Source organism: Pteropus alecto, unplaced genomic scaffold, assembly GCF_000325575.1.
Source record: "Pteropus alecto unplaced genomic scaffold, ASM32557v1 scaffold76, whole genome shotgun sequence".
NCBI lineage: Eukaryota > Metazoa > Chordata > Mammalia > Chiroptera > Pteropodidae > Pteropus > Pteropus alecto.
The window spans coordinates 7,666,487-7,686,253 of NW_006443138.1; the positions used below are offsets into that span (position 1 = coordinate 7,666,487).

General features: G+C 33.7%; 1 protein-coding gene and 1 non-coding gene across 8 annotated transcripts in view; one reads left to right on the forward strand and one right to left on the reverse strand.

Moving 5' to 3' along the window:
* CNOT2 (CCR4-NOT transcription complex subunit 2) overlaps positions 1-19,767 on the forward strand; it is a 103,063-nt gene that overhangs the window by 41,748 nt on the left and 41,548 nt on the right. For 3 of the 7 annotated variants that reach the window (XM_006923735.2, XM_015598499.2, XM_006923734.3), the window contains one exon: positions 18,316-18,438. The exons of 2 other annotated variants lie outside the window; for them this stretch is intronic. In XM_006923735.2, the coding sequence (XP_006923797.1) occupies positions 18,316-18,438 (123 nt within the window). Of the gene's footprint in view, positions 1-8,512; positions 8,571-18,313; positions 18,439-19,767 lie in introns of those variants that run through there. 2 more of the 7 variants (XM_025041087.1, XM_015598500.2) reach the window with 2 other exon arrangements.
* On the reverse strand, positions 2,450-2,578 carry LOC112472547. Its single transcript, XR_003043651.1, has one exon. It is a non-coding gene; the product is annotated as a small nucleolar RNA SNORA18 (small nucleolar RNA).

Consider the following 19,767-nt stretch of genomic DNA (forward strand, 5'->3'; position numbering starts at 1 on the left):
GCCATTCAGATGGTTGTCTGTTTACCTTGTTGATGGTTTCTTTTGCTGAGCAGAAGCTTTTTAGTTTGATGTAGTCCCATTTATTTATTTTTGCTCTTATTTCCTTTGCCTTTAAGGTCAAATTCATAAAATCCTCTTTAAGCCCAAGGTCCTTGAGTTTAGTTCCTATGTTTTCTTCTATGCATTTTATTGTTTCAGGTCTTATATTCAGGTCCTTAATCCACTTTGAGTTAATTTTGGTATGTGGTGCTAGACAACAGTCTAGTTTCATTCTTTTGCAGGTGACTTTCCAGTTCTCCCAGCCTCATTTATTGAAGAGGCTTTCCTTTCTCCACTGTATGTTTTTGGCTTTTTGGGAGAACATTATTTGCCCATATAAATATGGGTTTACTTCTGGACTTTTGATTCTGTTCCACTGATCCATATGTCTGTTTTGCTGCCAATACCATGCCGTTTTGATTATTGTCGCTTTGTAGTATAATTTGAAGTTGGGCGTAGTGATGCCTCCCGCCTCATTTTTCTCAGGATGGCTTTGGCAATTTGGGGTCTTTTGTGCTTCCATACAAATCTGATGTTTTTTGTTCTATTTCTTTAAAAAATGCTGATGAGATTTTGATGGGATTTGCATTAAATCTGTATAATGCTGTAGGTAATATGGTCATTTTAATTATGTTGATTTATCCAATTCAAGAACACGAAATATCTTTCCATTTCTTTGTATCTTCTTTGATTTCTTTTAATAGGGTCTTGTAATTTTCATTATATAGGTCCTTCACATGTTTTGTTAAATTTATTCCTAGGTATTTTATTCTTTTTGTTGCAATTGCAAAAGGAATTATTTTTTCCACTTCTTTTTCTGACACCTCATTATTAGAGTATAGGAACGCTGTGGATTTTCGAACATTGATTTTGTATCTAGAAACTTTACTGTATTTGTTTATTGTTTCTAGTAGTGTGAAATTGATTTTTTAATATGGTGTGAGTTAGCACAATTACCTTTCCTCAACACACAGAAGATCAGTTGTATTAGCATCATGTAGTTCTGCCTTCTTCAACTAATTAGCAGTGCTAGCGCTGTTGTAAATCAAGTTCTTTATATTTGCGGGTTCCTTTCTTATATCTCTATTCTGTTAATGTTGATCTGTTTTCTATGCCTGTACCAATATCATGTTTTCTTAACTACTATAGCTTTGCGTTAAATTTTCATGCCTGTCTGTTTGCCTTGGTCTTCACAAGTACCTTGACTTTCTTGGCCTTTTGTTCAGTGACAAATTTAGAATATGAAAAAAAGTATTGTTTGTAAGTGGAATTGCATTAACTTTGAGGAAGAATTAATGTCGTTATGTTGTTCTTTCTTTCCCTGAATTCATCATATTGTGGTCTCCTGTATATTCTTTCAGTAGTTTTATTTTTAAAAATAATGGTTGTACAAATCTTTAGTCAGATTGATGCATAAGTACTTTTCTACTTTTCCACTGCTTTTTTAGGGGATAAATGGTATTTTTTAAATCATATTTTAGAGGTGTTATATTGACATACAGTTCATTTTAAATTGATATGGTATTAGTGTTGCTAAACGTTTTTATTCTTAAAATTTATCTGTAGGTTCTTTGGGGGCTTTCCTGAAAATAAACATATATCTTAATCATTCTTTAGGTCTCAGCTGAATTTTGACTTCTTAAGGGAAGCATTTTCTGATTAGACCCCTGTTATACAGTCTCACTGTTCATTGTAATTGGAGGAAAGGGAGTGTTATTTTTGCTTTTTATTGTCATCCATAATTTAAAATGTTTGGTAGTTCTTTTTCTTTTCATTCTTTCCTCTTTCCATCCTTTCTTTTCCCTTCCGTTCCCTTGATTTTCTTCCCTCCCCACTTGCCTGCCTTCTTTTCTTCCTTCCTTCACTCCCCTCTTTTTTCCCTTTCTTCTTTTTTCCTTGTAGTATCATTTCCCTTCTACCTGAAGGACTTAATTTTTGTTTTTTATATATGACACATAGGCAAAATTATTTAAAGTCAACTTTTACTTGAGGATTTCACATGTTGTGATTCCTTCCACTGGCTACCACCTTAGTTCCTCCAAAGTTTGAGCCATAATTTTCAGGATAGCCTTTTTAAAACTTTGTTTAACCCACATTTGTCATGTCAGTCCACAGTTCTTTTAGTTGGGCTTCCTTGATCTCCTCTTGAATATGGACAAACTGATGACATACTTCAAAAATTTCCCACCTATAATCTTTGGGATTCAGTTTCTTCAAGCATTTTCCTTTACGGACACTTTTAGGTTCAGAGTAGATCTTCCTGGTTTTCAATTTCAGACACCCTCTAAGTATTGAATAAGTTTCATATTCACCCTTCAGCTATTACACCCTAGAATAGTACAGATCTTTGGAGTATATCAGTACCTAATATTTAAAAAAGTAACTGTTAGATGTTTTATGTTTTTAACGTCTCTGTTTTGTGGTTCTTTCCCACAGATTTACCATAGTTCTATGAGTAAAGCAAAGTACATATTTATTCTATGAAGCATTTATAATGATGTGGGTCTACAGAAAAAGCTCCATCAGGATAGACCTAAACTAAAAAAATATTTTGTAATGCACTTTTGATGGCGATGAATTCTTTTAGGCCTTGTATGTCTGAAATCTTTTATTTTTGAAAGATTTGCTAGTATAGAATTCAAAGTTAACAGTTTTTTGTCTTAGTACTTTAAAGATTTTGCCCCACTGTCTTCTACTTAGATAATTTCTGACAAAAAGTCTTCTATCATCTTTATATTTAGTCCTCTTTATGTAATGTAACTTTCTCTAGACACTTTTAAGATTTTTTTGGTCATTGGTTTTACATATTTTGATTATGATGTGTCTTGGTATAATTTTTTTCATGACTCTTGTGCTTTAGATTTCTTGAGCCTCTTGAAATGTGTGTGTTTATAGTTTTTATCAAATTTGGTAACTTTTTATCTATTATTTCTTTAAATATTTATTTTGTTTCTGTTCTGCTTCGAGGACTTCAGTTACACATATATTAGGTCACCTGAAGTTGTCCCACAGCTTACTGATACTCTTCATTTTTTTACAAAATTCTTTTTCTTTCCCTGTTTTATTTAGGATAGTTTTTTAAGTTCACTACTCTTTTCCTCATCGTGCCAGTTACTCTACCTTTTACATACAAAATGTGATTATCTGTTTTAATGTCGTCAACTAATACTATCATCTGTGTCATTTCTGGCTCTCTTTCTATTGATTATTAGTTTTTTCCCTTCTCTCCATTATGTATTTTATTTTTCTGCTTCTTTTCAGGCCTAGTAATTTTTACTTGGATGCCAGTCTTTAGAAATTTTACCTGTTCAGTGTTATATATTTTTTGTATTTCTGTTAATACTCTTCACCTTTCTTGGGGGAAACAGCTGAGTTACTTAAAAGCTGTGTGATGTTTGAGCCTTTTGACACTTCCTTTTTTTTAACTTTTAAGTTTTGTTAGAACCACAGTAGCCTTTAGGGTTAATTTTTACCAACTACTGAGGCTGTACTCTACTGAGTCCTTTATCCATACCTTCTCCATTACAGTGATTTTTCTACTTTGGCTTGTGGGAATATCTCTGTGTGACTCTTGGAGATTGTTTCCACTATTTGGTTTCCTAGCCTCAGGTAGTTTCCTCACAAGCTATGCTGATCAGTACTTAGCTGAAGACTCAAGAGAGATCCTCTTCAGATCTTAAGAACTCTCTCTTTGCAGCTAACTCCTGTCTGGTACTCTAGCCTTCTCACTCTAACCCTCTTGGCCTACCCAGACTCTTAGCTACTCTTCCTCATCTCAGAGATTTCTGGGCTCACCAGGACTCCCTCTCCCTGCATTACAACCTGGAAATTCCTTCAGTCTGTAAGCAAGGACAGTTGTAGGGCTCACATCAATTCTTTCTCTTCTCTCAGGGCTTATTGTCTTACAATGCTTGATATCTTGTATCTGAAAAACGATTGTTTAATGTATTTTATACATTTTCAAAGATGATTCAAGTGAGGTGGAAGGGGAGCGGGTCCCTACTACTCGATCTTGGTTGGAAGTAGAAGTCCTAAGATTTCATTTTTAAAATTATATTTTGGTTGAGAAGATGAAAAAGCATTCCTGATAAAGAGCTTTGTGTCACTATTCAGTGAAGGCTTGACTACTGTTTAAGACATTACATGATATGCAATACACAGAAATATTAGATCTTTTCTCAGCAATTAAAGGTCACTTGCAAAGAAACAAAACAGTCCAAGTCAACAAATAAATTTCAGTTCATATATAGAGTCATCATAGCTTTGATTTTATTTTACCTAAAGCAAAAAATTGGAAGATTTTCCTTGAATTCCCATCCTTCAAGATTCCTGAGAATGTAATAGACCTATACATACAGTAGCCATTTACCTTCTCAGCTGAGGTAATAGTTTTACTAATTAGTATTTCTTACTCCCAAAGTCTGTGTTTTGTAGCATAGAATAGTATATTATCTCTCTGTTGTTTAACCTGGCTTAGTAAATTAAAGACATTATAGTACATGTGCTAATGAAAATAGGAAGTTTTTTTTCAAGGTCAGAATGCTAAGAGAGACTGCTTGAGTCATATGAAATTTTCAAACTTTTCTACTAGGATAAAGGCAATGTAGTAAAGCTGAAAGAATATGCTTGTGAGAGTGAAGGACCCTGGTTTTAAGACATTATTCTTCACTTTTTACCTGTATCACTTTGGTCCAGTTAGGTAAAGTCTATGACATACTGTTCGTATTTAAAAGTGAGGTCTTTAAAAGATTATTGGTTTACTTGAAGAAGCATTTTAGTTAACAAATATACTACAGAAGAAATGAATAAAATAGGAAATCACAATTAGAACATCACAGCAATAGATGCTACAGGCAGTATCCATGGATGAATACTATAATTAATGGGCACAAATTTAAAGACAAATATATTTTCATATTCTGAAAGTATTTCTTTCAAAACATGTACTATTTAAAAAGGGAAAATAGTAATTTACAGTGGAGAGAATTCACAGATAGACCAACTTAACCAAGATCAAGGTTAATATCACCTATAATAAGACATATCATTACATGCACTCATATTGGAATACATCCATCATATATGATGCACTTGAGAAGGACACATCACCTCTGTGGTTAGGTGGCTTTTAAAATCCATAACTTTATTCATGAGAAAATATCAAACATAGTCAAATTGCAGGACATTATACAGTGTAGTTATATCAGTGTCACTAATGACATCAGTGTTGTGAAAAACAGGGAAAGACAGATAAAGTCTGAGGCTGGAGAAGACTAAGGAAACAAAACTAAATGGATCCTGGAATAGGAAGACAGTGGAATAACTGGTAAAGTCTGGATAAAGTTGTTAAATTACTATCTAATTTCTTAGTTTTGATACTTGTACTATAGTTATATAAGATGTTATCACTAGGGAAAAGTGGGGTATATGGGAATACTAATATTTTTACAGCTCTTCAGTAAGTTTATAATTGTTTTCAAATAAAACGTTTTTAAAAAATGAGAACAGCATTTGTGGACAGAGCTTGTTAATATGTAATTGAATTAAGCTTTTCATTGGCAAGGACCTCATTTTCGTAACGTGTGACATTTGTTTCTCAAGAGCAATTTAGTTTTTATACTGAAAACATGTACAGTTGACTCTTGAATAATGTGGAGGTTAAGGGTGCTGACCCCTGCACAGTTGAAAATCTGCATGAAACTTTTGACTCCTCGGAAACTTGACTACTAATAGTCTTTTGTTGACTAGAAGCCTTACCGATAGCATGAAGTCGATTAACACATATTTTGTATCATATATATTATATACTGTATCCTTATAACAAAGTAAGCTAGAGAAAAGGAAATGTTCAGAAAATCATAAGAGAAAATACACTTATAGTATTTATTGGAAAAAATCCGCATGTAAGTGGACCTGTGCAATTTAAACCTATATTGTTCAAGAGTCAGCTATAATTTTAAGGTGGGGTATAGGGGTTCTGATTGGTAGTGTTCTGTAAAGAAAGAAAGCTGAGGATCCCATGGTTCAGAATGTAGGTCTTAACCCCGCAGTTTTCAAACCCATGCCTCACTCTTAGCACTTTGACTAATTTCCAAAATTTGGAGCCTATCTACTTGGGTTTTTCTGGAGAATAAGCTTTTGGTATGTTGTGATTGCAGGGGCTAGGTATTACATGTGATGACTGTTCTAATTGACTATAGTCTATAGGGTCTACAGTTTGAGGGAAAAGTAAGAGATTTTTTATGATTAAGCAAGGTAATATATATAAAGTGCTTTGAGCAGACATTCAATACATATTAGTACTTATTTGCACCAGGCCCACTCTGTTGGACTGTTCAGGCCCGTGTACTGTTCCGCTAACTCCCAAGTACATATTCCCATAGACTACAGTATAATTCTTCTGATGGGATTTTGTGATAAAAAAGATACATTTGTTGTCTCATCATATTAAACTGTAAGTCTGAAATACTATCAAAACAACTTTTTTTTTTAAGTAATCTAATGAGAAAAAAATTGGAGAAATGGAAAGAAAATTGTTCTAATCTCCTTATCTGGTACTTTTCATAGTGTAATATTCTAACCACTGAAGGTTTTTGGTAGTCTATTAGGTATTTTGGAAGTGGTTATCAGTTTCAGTGGGAAAAGGCATAAAACAATTTTTATTCACATGTTTCAGAAATATAAAATTTAACATTAATTTTTACAGAATTCCAGTACTTTTTAAAATACTTATTTTGCTCATAAAGTTTTTGCATGTGCTGTAAGCACTTCATTGGTCAGTTAGTGTCAAATAATACTCAGGTAACGGCATGCATGGAGTTAGATGAGGACACATTCATGTTATGGACCTACTCTGTGCCAGACACTTGTTCCAGATCCTGTGGAGACAGAAGTGAACAAAGAAAAAAATTCTTTTCTCATGGAGCTGACATTTTAGAGCATAGAAAGACATTAAACAAAATAAATAAAATGAGTTTCTTGCTACATGTTGATACATGTTGTAGAGAAAATTAAGTAGGAAAGGGGCTAGAGAGTGCCTAAGGGGTTGGAGAAAAGGGTAATGTAATTTAAAATAGAGTAGACAGGGAAGTCCTCCTAAGGTGACTCAATACCTGAAGCAGGGTGATTAGAGAGCATTACTGGAGGATAGTCAAGTACAAAGTCCTGGAGACCGTAGTATGCCTTATGTGTTTGAGAAACAGCAAGTGGAGGCAAGTGTGGCTGGAACACAATAAGATAAGGGGAAAATGGTAGGAGATTAGAGGAAATAGAGGGTAATTTCACTAAAGCCTTGGTGGCTCTATTCTCTCTTGATTTGTGATGTTCCTTTATTCTGAGCATCAAGTGGATAAAGTATGTAAGAAAAGTATACATGTAATATCTAGCACTTCACATAGTAGGTGCTTACTGAATGTTTATTCAATTAATTTAAATTGCAAGATGTATAGACATATTTTAAAGGTCCTGTGTTCCCTTGCTGAAGGAGCACTTCATTTTTAACTGCTTCATATAACATAATTCAAGATTCTGCTCTTCCTCTATATTTAGTTCACTGTCTTAAAATACTTGCCATCTCAATAATGTTATTGAATAGATGTTATCTTTAAGAATCTATTATTATTAACCTTAGTATTCATAATAGTCAGAATCTATGTTAATCAGAATCATTAATTTACTTTTTATATTATAAAATAAGTATTTATAAAAGTGAATAAATCTCATTTAAGTCCTCTTTAGATTGGTTTCTTTAAAAATCTTTGTTTTTCTCTGTCATCTAGTTTGATTAAAGTTATTTTAATTGAGGAGTTCTTTTTTTTTTTTTTTATGAGCTGAACAGTTTTAAATTCATTTCTTTCCAAGGAATATACTTATACCAGAAGTTATCCCTGGTTTTTAAAAAGCTCACTGGTCTGCTTTTAGGAATTAAATATACATCCATATAGTCTAGTTGTCATTCTGCTGGTTGATGGTGTTCATGTATACGAGAGTCTTAGATTTAATGCTGAGTGCTTAGGAGAGCAAGAAAGTATACAAGGAGTGGGTAGGCAATTTTTAAATGTATTGTCTTAAGACATTTTCATGATGGCCAGGTAAGCCCTATTCTTTCATTTTCTGGAAAAGCGTGAAAGTTTATAGAAAGCTGTGTGTAACCCCCCTTCCCCCATGCCCTTTTTGATGAATACTTTGAATCAGTCTGAGAGAGGATTTTGGGGTTGGGAAATAATGAAGATGTGAACCAGGGAGTCATAATATTGAAACTGGACATTTAGATCTTTATAGCATAATTTCCTTATTTTTCAAAGAGCAGAAGAATCCCATCGTTTATCATGTTCTGGTTGGACTTCTTTCTTATCGTTTGCTGGAGTTTGAACTTCAGAGCTGTGGTGTCAACCCTGCTGTAGTATCTCAGGGGAGCTCCTAGTGTGGGGCTGGTGCCATGGCTCACCCTCCAACCTTTCCTTCTTCACTTCAGCCTCCTGCTCTGAGCTTTCCAATCCCCAGAGTAGCAAATGTTGAAAGAAGTTGCCCAGGTAAGTATGTGGTGGGAGAGGCTGGGGGAAAATGGTACTCTCATCAGTATTTTGAGGGTGGATGTTGGGCCAATTTAGTAGTTATTTCGTTAGTTTAAAAATGTTCCTTAAACAAATATTTTTCTTATAAATCATTAAACTTAAAAGTCTGGTGCTCTGAGATATAATTTTACTTCTTAGATGTGAAACAGGGAAAACCTTAAACCGAATAAACCATTAATGTTGTAATGCAAATGAAGGGTGTTAGGTGTGTGTGTGTGTGTGTGTGTTTATTTTATATTCTCCACATTGTATAGCAGGACCAGAAAACTCATTTTCAGAAAAGAAACTAAGAAAAAAAATTGGAAGACACAAATCTGTACACTTAAAATTTTGATACATGTAACTTGGTCTCAGAAGGAGGCAAGTTTTAGATTGCTTCCACTAGCTTTAGACATGCTGTTCTTCTATTTGCCAAGATTTTAGGCAGGTAGCTATATTTTTAATATCTGGAGGAATAGAAATTTCAGGCATCTTTTTCTTTGACGTCTAAACAGGAAGCCTGGAATATTTCTACCTATCTCTAGGTTTGGGGTTAACAAAAATAAGTATAGAAGCAGTTGAAGGCACAATATCTGGGACAAATTCGGCAAGTATTTGAATGAATAAGCTCACCTGTGTATAGAATGCCAACACTCCTGGCATCTGCTTGTTTGTCTTCTAATGAAAATTGTGATCTAACATCATAGATTTGGTTTTTCAAATGAATGATTTTTTTAGAAATAATTTTGTAGCAGTATAACCCTGGGTCTGCACTACTTTGCTTACTAATGCTATCCTTTTTGGCTCTTGACCAAAAAAAACCTTTCTTGCCAGAAAGCCTTCAAAAATTGATTCTTTAGTTCTTCCAGATCTGTCATGTATAATTCCAATCCACGGGATTTCTAAATTGTTTTACGCATAACAAGACATTCAAAATTATACCCAGGAAAAATAAACTTAATATAGCCAACATTTCTTCAGAGAAAGTGTGTCATGCTTAAAGACACCAAGTATTTGGCATTTGCAGGTCTCAAAATATTGAATTCTGAGCAGTTTATCTCACCTTTTCCTTGCTTAAGTTCTAGATTTGCTTTGTTTTGTTTTGTTCTGCTTTAATTTACTGGGAGCCTTGTAGAAATACATATCCCCTAGCAAAACAGACCGTACATCCAGTTTCTTCTGCATTCCTTTCCTTCCTCCCTCTTTATTAGATTGATCCCCACCCCTTAAGGATTGGTTTAAGATATTCACCCTCATTAAAAATTTCCTTTATGCTCAGAGGATTTGTTTTATATCCTAAACTTACAGGTTTTCTACTGTTACATGTCCTTCCACTTGTATTTTATAAATTTGTGTCTTAATATTTAAAAATAAAGTACTGCTTATTTTAATTTTAGGGCTTATGGTATGAGTTCACAACTTTATTGCTCAGAAGGCATACCAATTATAGTTGGTTATTTAGTTGGTATATGACTGTGTGCTTTTGTCTTTGGGTTAGCACTTTTTGAATTGTTAAGAGTATTGGTTTTAGGATGACGCACTTTTAAAATTTATATATTGATGGTTCAAGTTTGAATCTGTATAAGGCATATCGATACAGGTGATTTTAAAGGTTTAGAATACCGCAGAATCTGTTTCTTGAATTCAAAACGTGCACAACATGGTCTTCCTAGATCAAAGTCAAACTAATAGAGGCATTTAGATTTTTTGTTAACAATCATTAGAGAATTTGTAGATTTGGGGCATGCATTTTAAGAGATGGTTTTTGGGAATATCATTTGAGTAAAACAGCTTCAGACCCCAGATTTCAGTAAATGGCCTTTGGATTAGGAAGAATGATATGTTCTCTTTTCTTTCTTTATGTGCCCTCTTCATGTTTTTCTTGGATGAGACTTTTTATAAACTATTCTTATTACCCCTGGAAAGAACTCTCCCTACTCCCCAAAATAATGATTGTGGATGTGTTCATATAAGTAGGTCCCTAGTTTTCTGCTGAATCATATTTCCAACCAGGGCCATATGTTTCCTGTGCATCTACTTGTTAACTGCCCTTTTTGTATTTATTAAGACTTTTATTGCTCATTTTGGGGGCATTTGGAAAACTTTGAAATGAATTGCTTTTATTTCCATGCTATTGATTCGTGTTGATGAGTTTAGATATTCTACCTTTAAAATTTATCTAAACCGTCACTTTCCTTAGGTCCATTCTAAGCAGATTTATAAACTATCCATTATATATTTATCATATTGTAAATATCAAGCCACAATATTCTAGAACTACTAGGACTTCAGGAGTAATAGTGCTTCTTACATGAGGAAAGATCATTTGTTCTTTTTCTAAAGCTTTCCACTTATTAAGTTCTTTGCTCTTCGAGAAAGTAGATTTTTTTCTATCCATCGTATGTATGCTTTTCTTTCTTATTTAAGCTCATTTTGTTTTTTAGTGTTCTTCAGTAATGAAATAAAATTGGGATTATTTATGATAGTTGTGAAGCATGATTGGTAGCTCAGAATGCTATTACCAAAAAATACTGCCAAAACAAATTCCTTGGGTTATAAATAGTTCTAGGCTGTAATATTTAATATTTGAAATAAGAAAAAAACTAGTTTCATAGAATGTGGGAGTTTTGACCTATCAGCTCTTCCCACTAATGGGCAATAATGATAAAACCAGATTGTCTTCAGATATCATGGCTTCTCATGAATTGTTTCAAATGTTGATTGACTACATCTTGATAAAGGCAGATAAATGGTATTGGCAGTTGGCTGTGATTTTTATTAATTAGTTTTTGCCTACTTTGTAGACAACAGAGAACTTGTGTGTTTGTACATGTGAAGTGCTTGCTGGTAGCGAATGTGGAATTAGGAGGGAAAAGTAAGCAGGAAGTCAAATTCTGTATTCAGCAACCAGAGTGTATTGTGGCACTCTTTATCCGTTATAATACAAGGTGAGTTCAAACTCTGTTGCCAGATGTAAAAAATTGTCTGTGGAAAGGTCTTCATACTTTAATGTTTTGAAATAGTCGATTTTATTATGGTTCATATGTATCAGCATGTTAACAGTAAACCTGCTAGCTACATTAGAGAATCCATAAGAAAAAGTTGCCATTAGGGGTTTGTTCTTCTAAGCCAGTTTTTAGATGTATCCTACATATGTAATGCTACGATGTCTCTTTTAGTAGCTTGTAATGAAATTTAGAGTTTTGTTATAATCATCCTAATTCCTTGAAGGATTAAATGTTCTCTATATTTAGAACTTAAAAATATTATTTCACTTGGAAAATGCAATCAGTAATTACTTTTTAATTGATATAATAATGTTCTTTTAAGCACAATTTAAAAAAAATGTAACTTTCTGTAAAATAGATAAAATCAGTCTAGTAAAGACTGACTTTTGTTTCACATGACTCTAGCCAGTCCATTCTCATTCTTCTGCTACAGGGATCTTTGGACATACACAGATATTTGATTGTGGCATTCTCTGCTTACCATTGTTCACCACACTTACCATTGTTCACCACAAAATAAGCGTGAGCACCGCCCTCCCCCTTTATTTTGCCCCTTACTGCTTCTCCCATCATGAAGCTTACAATTTGAGGAGAATACACACATTCAATGACTAGTTCTATGTGTGGGAGTCGGTGTACTATAGTGGCTAAAAAGGGTGGGGGTCTAGCAGATTATGTAGGTTCATATCCCATCTCTGTCACTTATCAAATATGGAATCTTGGGCACATCAAATCTATGGCCTTGGTCAATGTACCCAGCTTCTCTGGTTCTGTTTTCTCATCTAAAAATGAGTACTATATAGTAAATACATGAGAATTACATTAATTATATAATTATTACAGTTGTCCTTCCTTATCCACAGTTCTGTTTTCTATGGGTTCAATTACCTGCAGTCAGCCATGCTCAGAAAATATTAAATGGGAAATTCCAGAAGTAAACAATGTATAAATTTTATATTGCACACTGTTTTGAGTAGCGTGATGAAATCTCAGGCTGTCTCATTCCTTCCTAGCTGGGACATGAATTATCCCTCTGTCCAGCATATCCACACTGTATTTACTACCCACCATTAGCGACTTAGTGTAACCATCATGGTTATTAGATGAGTTTTCGGAGAGAGAGAGAGAGCTAGCATATTTACTTAACTTTTATTACTATATATTGTTTAATTCTATTTTATTATTGTTTATCTCTTCTTTGCCTAATTAAACTTTATCATAGATATGTATGTATAGGAAAAAAACATTATGTAGGTTTTGGCGTACTACTTAAGGTTTCAGGCATCCATTGGGGATTTTGGAATGTGTCCCCCGTGGATAAGGGAGGACTACTGTAGTAAGTAAATTATGAGGATCGCATAAATAATACATTTTTAAACATTTAGATTATATTGCTTGGCACATAGAGGTTAGTAAGAGTTATTTCTTACTACAATATAATAATTATGATAAAGTATTTTCAGTGACTGTAAATCAGGGGTCCTAATTTAGTGTGAAAGTTTCAAAAAATGAGAGAAAGTGCATTCTAAGTAGAAGTATCAGGATATGCAGAGGCCCTGAAGTGGAAAAGAACTTGTGTTTGAGTAACTGAGGCATGGCAGCAGTTTAGTGGTGGCAGGGGACCTTTGGAGAAAGTTAAGGTCAGAGAAGTTACGTAGGGCCTTGTAAGCCTTATTATTGATTTAGCAAGCTGTTGAAACATTTCAGTCAGCAGGGCCATAACAATTAAATTTTTATTTTAAAAATACACTTTGGCTGATACGGGAAAGATTTGAGGGGAATAAGTGGATTAATAAAGACCTCTTTGGAGGATACTGGAGATGCTTGTGCTAGGAAATGACAGAGAAGGAAAGATGGATGATTTCAATAAGTATTTAGAGTTAGTCTGATCAATTCGAGTTTCAGTTGTTGGAGATCACAGGGGTTACATGTGGCATTTTTCAGAGGTGGTCATGAATAGGCAGAACTGAATAACCCATGTTAAGCTGAAGTATAATGTTTGTGTTAGGTTTTGAGATAATTACTGCTTCAAAGTTATGTTAAGGTTATGATCTCAGGAAACTTGATTTGTATCCTCTAGGTAAAGAGAATTAATGAGATATGAGAACAAGAGAGTAACAAAGTTGATATAGTGGTTATTTATATGGCACCGTAATAAAGTGCTAGTCAAAGGAAGTTTGGCTTAGTTCATCACCTAGATTTTTGTACCTGGTTTTCCTGCCTATACTCTTACCCTCCTAACCTGGCAGAAGTCTAGCCTACCTTTTTTTTTTTTTTTAATCAGCTATCATTAGACATCCTCCCTCTTGGATTTATTAAAAGTTTTATTGTTTCCTGGGCTTTCTCTCACTTCTGAGCACTTGTGCTGCTGTCTGTTATACCAAAGTTTGCTTCTACCTCCCACCCCACACACTTGTATTTATTTTAAATCAAGACTTTGTTCACCTAAACATTACTTATTTTATAGTAAAATCTTTCAGTCTGTTTTCCTCAAAGTTAGATATTCCCTTGTGTTCCCAAAGCACCTATACAGATTTTTATATTGTAATTATTTATTACAGATCTGTCTCCCAGCTAGAATGAGCTTGTTCAAGACTTGGGGCTGTTATTTCATTTTTGTCTTAACACAATTCCTGGCATAATTCATATAGTAAACCCTCAGCATGTTTGTTGAAATGCAAAGGGAGACCAGTCAGGAGGTTTAAAAAAATAGTAAATAAAACTAGTCCAGAGTTTAAACTAACATGATGATAGGAAGAATGGTAAAAATAGATGTGAAAGCCGCTCTGAGGAAAAGATAGAACTTGATAGGTGTGTAGAACAAAGCAGAAGAAAGTAACTCAGGAAATCAGTTTTAAAGATTACTGATTTAGGTTATTAAATTGTATTTCTCTGGTAGAAATGTCTAGCAGCACTTTAAAATATGTTGCTAGAACCTTGAGTTAAGACTGGACATAGATTCCGAAATCAAACTACGTTGGTTTGCTATAAGGAAGAGGACCACTCTGCCATGGGATGTGTTTCTGTCCCCTGGGAATAGGATTTCATGCATGAGCCAGCATTTGCCAGCATTATAGAGAATAAATGGGTTTCAGAGTAAGTTCCTCTTTAGAAATTTATGTAAAATTAAATATTCTGTCTTGAATATGATCTAAATCTTTTTTAAACCCATATTTATCTCTATCTATACACATACACACATGCATACATATATATTTTCAAGTTTTATTTATAAAGTATCCTGTTTTTTTTCCCTTGGCCATTTAAAAAGCTCCACACCTTGCCTCTTATTTCTTATGTTCTGTAATTGCCATTCATTTTACTTGGATCAGGGGCCACTTCACCAGTCTTTAAAGTTGTTGATTAAAATTATCTCAAGTTTGGGGATTCTTTTTCTGTGATTATTCTGATTTACTGCATTGGTCTTGAAATACTATAGTTAAATATTGAGAATATCATACCTTAAGATTTCCTAGCTAGTCCAAGTTAAATAATGAAGTGTGTACACACACACACATACACACACACACACACACACACACACACACACTATACATATAGTTCTCGTGGAATCAAAGGGAAGATAAAATGTCTTTATTAAATTTTTTAGATCTGTGTTCCAAAAAATCTTAAGAAACTTTGCTTTTGGCACACACATATGTTCTTTAGTAAAATCTTTTTATTTTTTCTTTGTTATGATATCTCGTATGAGAGTCGAGAGTTGGTCAGTTAACAAAGCAGATACAGGTTCTTGATATGTTTGCTTGAAAAAAGCTGACAAATTGTATAAACCAAAGATCCTAACAAATTTTATATGTATTAATATAAAATGAAGTATGATTTATTTTTAAATTCCCATTTACCAAGTTGACTTTAATAAAAATGTTATAACCAGTCATTTTGATGTATTTCAAAATAGTGTTGACATATCTCTTTGAAATTGATAAAAATTAATTTCTAGATTCTTTTGATTTCTATTTATTCTCTTCCAGGAGGTAATGTTATACTTTTACATTATCATCCATCCATCCATCTATCCATCCATTAGTGTCAGCTCTCCTTCAAAATATATCCTTTATCTAACCATTTCTAATCACTTCTACCACTGCCATCATCTCTCATTAGCCTTTTTCCCTGTCCATTCTTGTCCCCTCTTTTGTTCAGTTCTTACAGAGTAGCTGTAATCATTTGGTGTATATATATGCCAAATTATGTCAATCTTAAACTGCCTGCAAACCCATCTCACATAGAATAAAATCCAATGTCCTTCAGGCCTTCAAAGCACAACATGATCTGGCTCCCACCAGTACCTCTGACTTCAGTTCCTACCATGTTCCACTAAGTTTATGCTGCTTGAGCCACACCACTGAGGATCTTGCTGTTCCTCTATATTGAATACTTTTCTTCTTGTTATCCTCCCTTCCTAGCTATCCTAAAATACTTTCCTACCCCATTTTATCATTATACGAAATAAAGGAGCAGCCATTTAAAATTAAATGAAACTAGTTTTTATGAAAAACTTACTATGTTGTCTTTTTTTTTTTTTTTTCCCTTTCTGATATTGCCATAGATCAGAAAATTCTTTCTTTCATCCCAGTACCTACCTATCTCTGGACTGGGGTTTGCATTTGCAAAGCAGAGTATTATACTATTATCTGTCTTTGCTTAAGTCATGTAAGAATAATTAGTATTTTCACTGATGTGTAATTTGTATTGAAGCACATAAAACAAAAATGACAGTTTGCATATTTGTGTTTTTTTTCCTCTGGCTCGTGCACATACACACAGTGAATCTGGTATTGATGAAACATTTCTGTTTTCCTTTGTGTGAGGCATTTCTTATGTTTAGTTTTGCTTTCAAAACAGTAAAACCTCTTTGCACAATATTAGCATGAAGTTTTTTATACAAATTTAATTTTGGAATTCTAGGAGTCTACAATTAGTTTTGAAGATGTTATACAAAAATTGTCAAAAGACAAGTTTATTCTGTATCCATTTGAGTTAATTTATGGGTGTTAAATTTGATTAGAGATACTCTGGTACTGTCCTGGAATTTTAATGAATTCTGTAAGTGTCATGTCATTTTTTTCCTGTATCCTTTTTTAAAGTAGAGCTCAGTAGTATTGGTCCTTTAAAGAGAATAAATGTATCCTTGACTTTTGCAAAACAAACATCTAAAATAAGATATGTAGAGTCTTAATCTGTAGATAATAAAGTGCTTTTCTTCTGTCACTTTTTCTAAAATTAAACTGACTGCGACACACTTCTTTTTCCTGTTAGAGTCTACTTAGGGGGTTGATGGATAGGCATGTGGGTGGGATACTAGTCCCTGAAATTACATTTGGAATGACAGAATAGCTTTTATGAGATTTGCCAGGAAGTCCACTGCCCAAAGGTTAAATATGTTCAAACAAATTATTGCACCTTTTAAAAATATCTTTTATTTTTAAGGTATTTAAAAATATCTTTTACTTTATTTATAAAGAAATTAATAGCCCAAAACATATAGTAAAGCAGTGGTTATATTCTCTTTCACACTGTTGTTCATATTTAACAGAGTAACTTTTTCTCGGACTTCAACAGGAAGAATAAATATTTGGGTTTTCTACAGTTTTAACAGGGAATTTAAGAAACAAAGCAGTTATTAGCATGGGTGCTTTCAACAAACTTGCACATCAAATTTGGCCCTTAAAGTCTATGATATTAGTTCACTATGTCTACTGATAAATAGTAGTAACTACAGTGTTTCATTTAGAAATGAGAAAAGAAATTGTTCATGTCTTATTTACAGTGGAAGAAAATACCCTTTCATAATGAGTTTACAAAGCAGATGTCAAATTTGATGTTTTCCCCCAAAAATTTTTGTGAAAAGATGTAGTTGTCACCATGTACTCAGTTCTTTACAAATCTCCTATCATGACTGTTCAGTTTACTTTGAACTACAAAGTACTCTTGGGAGGAAGACACATTGACCTTAAATAACCTCAGTCTACTGATAATTTCGGAAACTTTCTGGAGGTAATCTTAAAAAAATTACAGGTAAAAATTAGCATAGGTTTAGTAACTATTTTGGTGTCGACTCAAAACTGTTAGTGTTGTATATGGTAAAGACTTAAAAAGCAAAAGAGTAAGCAGGTTGCATAATGGAGATCATAAATTTACACCAAAATGATGAGAAAAAATTACTGTTATATGAGTGGGTACTTGTGGCTTGAGATGAAATTCCTAGTATGCCACTGCACACTGACTCAATAAGTGCTATATCTTAATAAACTTAGATTGTAAGTGAAGATCATATACTCTACACTCTGGAAAACATAATTTAAGAAGTAGATATAGTAATGACAAAGATACTAATATTGAAGGTGTATATAAAGGTTTTGACTCATTAAACCCAAACTTAAAAAAATCTTTGTATCAGAAAATTATATTTGGAGTTGCAATTTTTTCAAGAGGAAGTGCTATTTTAAAGTAAGTGGAATAATTGCATAAGGCAGACTTTAAATTTCTCTTCTTACTTTTAGAGCTGGAAATAAACATTTAATATTATATTGTTATAGTCAGATTTTTGACTTTCTCACTAACCATTAGCCTTTAGTCGATCTGTTTCTTTATCTTAGCAATGCTCCCTTCGTTTTCTGTTTTTGCTTAAGAGTAAGGTAAAGTTTAATATTTTCCAAAATATTATTCTTGATAAAAGTAATATTTTTGTTTAGGTGACAAACAGCATGTTTGGTGCTTCAAGAAAGAAGTTCGTAGAGGGGGTCGACAGTGACTACCATGACGAAAATATGTACTACAGCCAGTCTTCTATGTTTCCACATCGGTCAGAAAAAGATGTAAGTTAATCAGTTACATTGTGTGTACTCAATGGTGTAAGCCTGTTTCTCTTTCTGGTTCCTGAGAAGCAGTATGTGAACTGCGGAGTGCTGCTGTCTTTGTTTGAGTGACTATGTCTTAAGTACATTGCTAGGCCTTCGGGATACCAAGATGAGCCTAAATTCTAATGGGAGATAAAGTGTTCTATAATTCTCAAGTTAGGATATGGTAATACTGTGGTAGGAGGTACTCAAAGAATAAATGGAGTAAACATGGTGTTCTAGATAATCGATTTGTGTGTGTGTGTGTGTGTGTGTGTGTGAAGTATCTTATTTTTATATTAAAACACATAGTATAGAAAGCAGATTTGCACAAATTTAAAGATACAATGGCAGGCTTCAGTGAAACTTTACCTTTGCTATGTAATCTTCTGATTATAATCCTAGGCCTCAGATAGGAACAGCATCTCTCCTATATTCAGTTCTAGAGATGCTTTGATAGAAAAGTTTTTGAAGAACTGTATCCAGAACGTGGAAGATGATACAGAGGTATGAATTAAATGCTTTAGAAAGATAGTAGTTCAGTAATCCCATTAGGAATGAAAGGATTTAGGACACAGCCAACTCATAATTAGCCAATTGATAAAATATTTTAAATAAATTCTGTTGTTATTTTCAAATTCTGGTAAGCTAAATTATACACTGTACATTAAATCTTCACTTAATGTCATTAGTAGGTTCTTGGAAACAGACTTTAAGCAAATGACATAATGAAACCAGTTTTACTATAGGCTAATTGATAGAAACAATAGTTAAGCTCCTCTGGCATATTCTGTTCACAAAAACATCACCAAATTTCTAAATAAAATACTTATAATACTAAACATTGAAATAAATTTGAGCTATACATACATTTAAGAAAGATTAATAAGAACGAGAATTATTTTCCAACCTGCTTATTCTAGGTTAGAGTCGAGGTTGGCGAGAGCCTATCCTGGTAGCTCAGGGTGCAAGGCAGAACCCAGCCCCGGACAGGATGCCATTCTGTTGTAGGGTGCACTCATACGTACAACATCCATCCACACTTACTCATACTGGGACTATTTAGATGCACCAGTGATCCTAATGTTAAAACATCTTTGGGGTGTGGGAGGAAACCAGAGTACCTGGAGAAAACACACACAGACATGGGGAAAATATGCAAGCTCTGTAGTCAGTGGTCCCCACTGGGAATCGATTTACTTTTTTCTCACCAACGTTACAATGAAACATTAAATGACATTATTTGAGGACCTGCCGAATACTATAGTCAAACCAGTTGCAATCTTGTATTCTACCTTTTTTACCCTT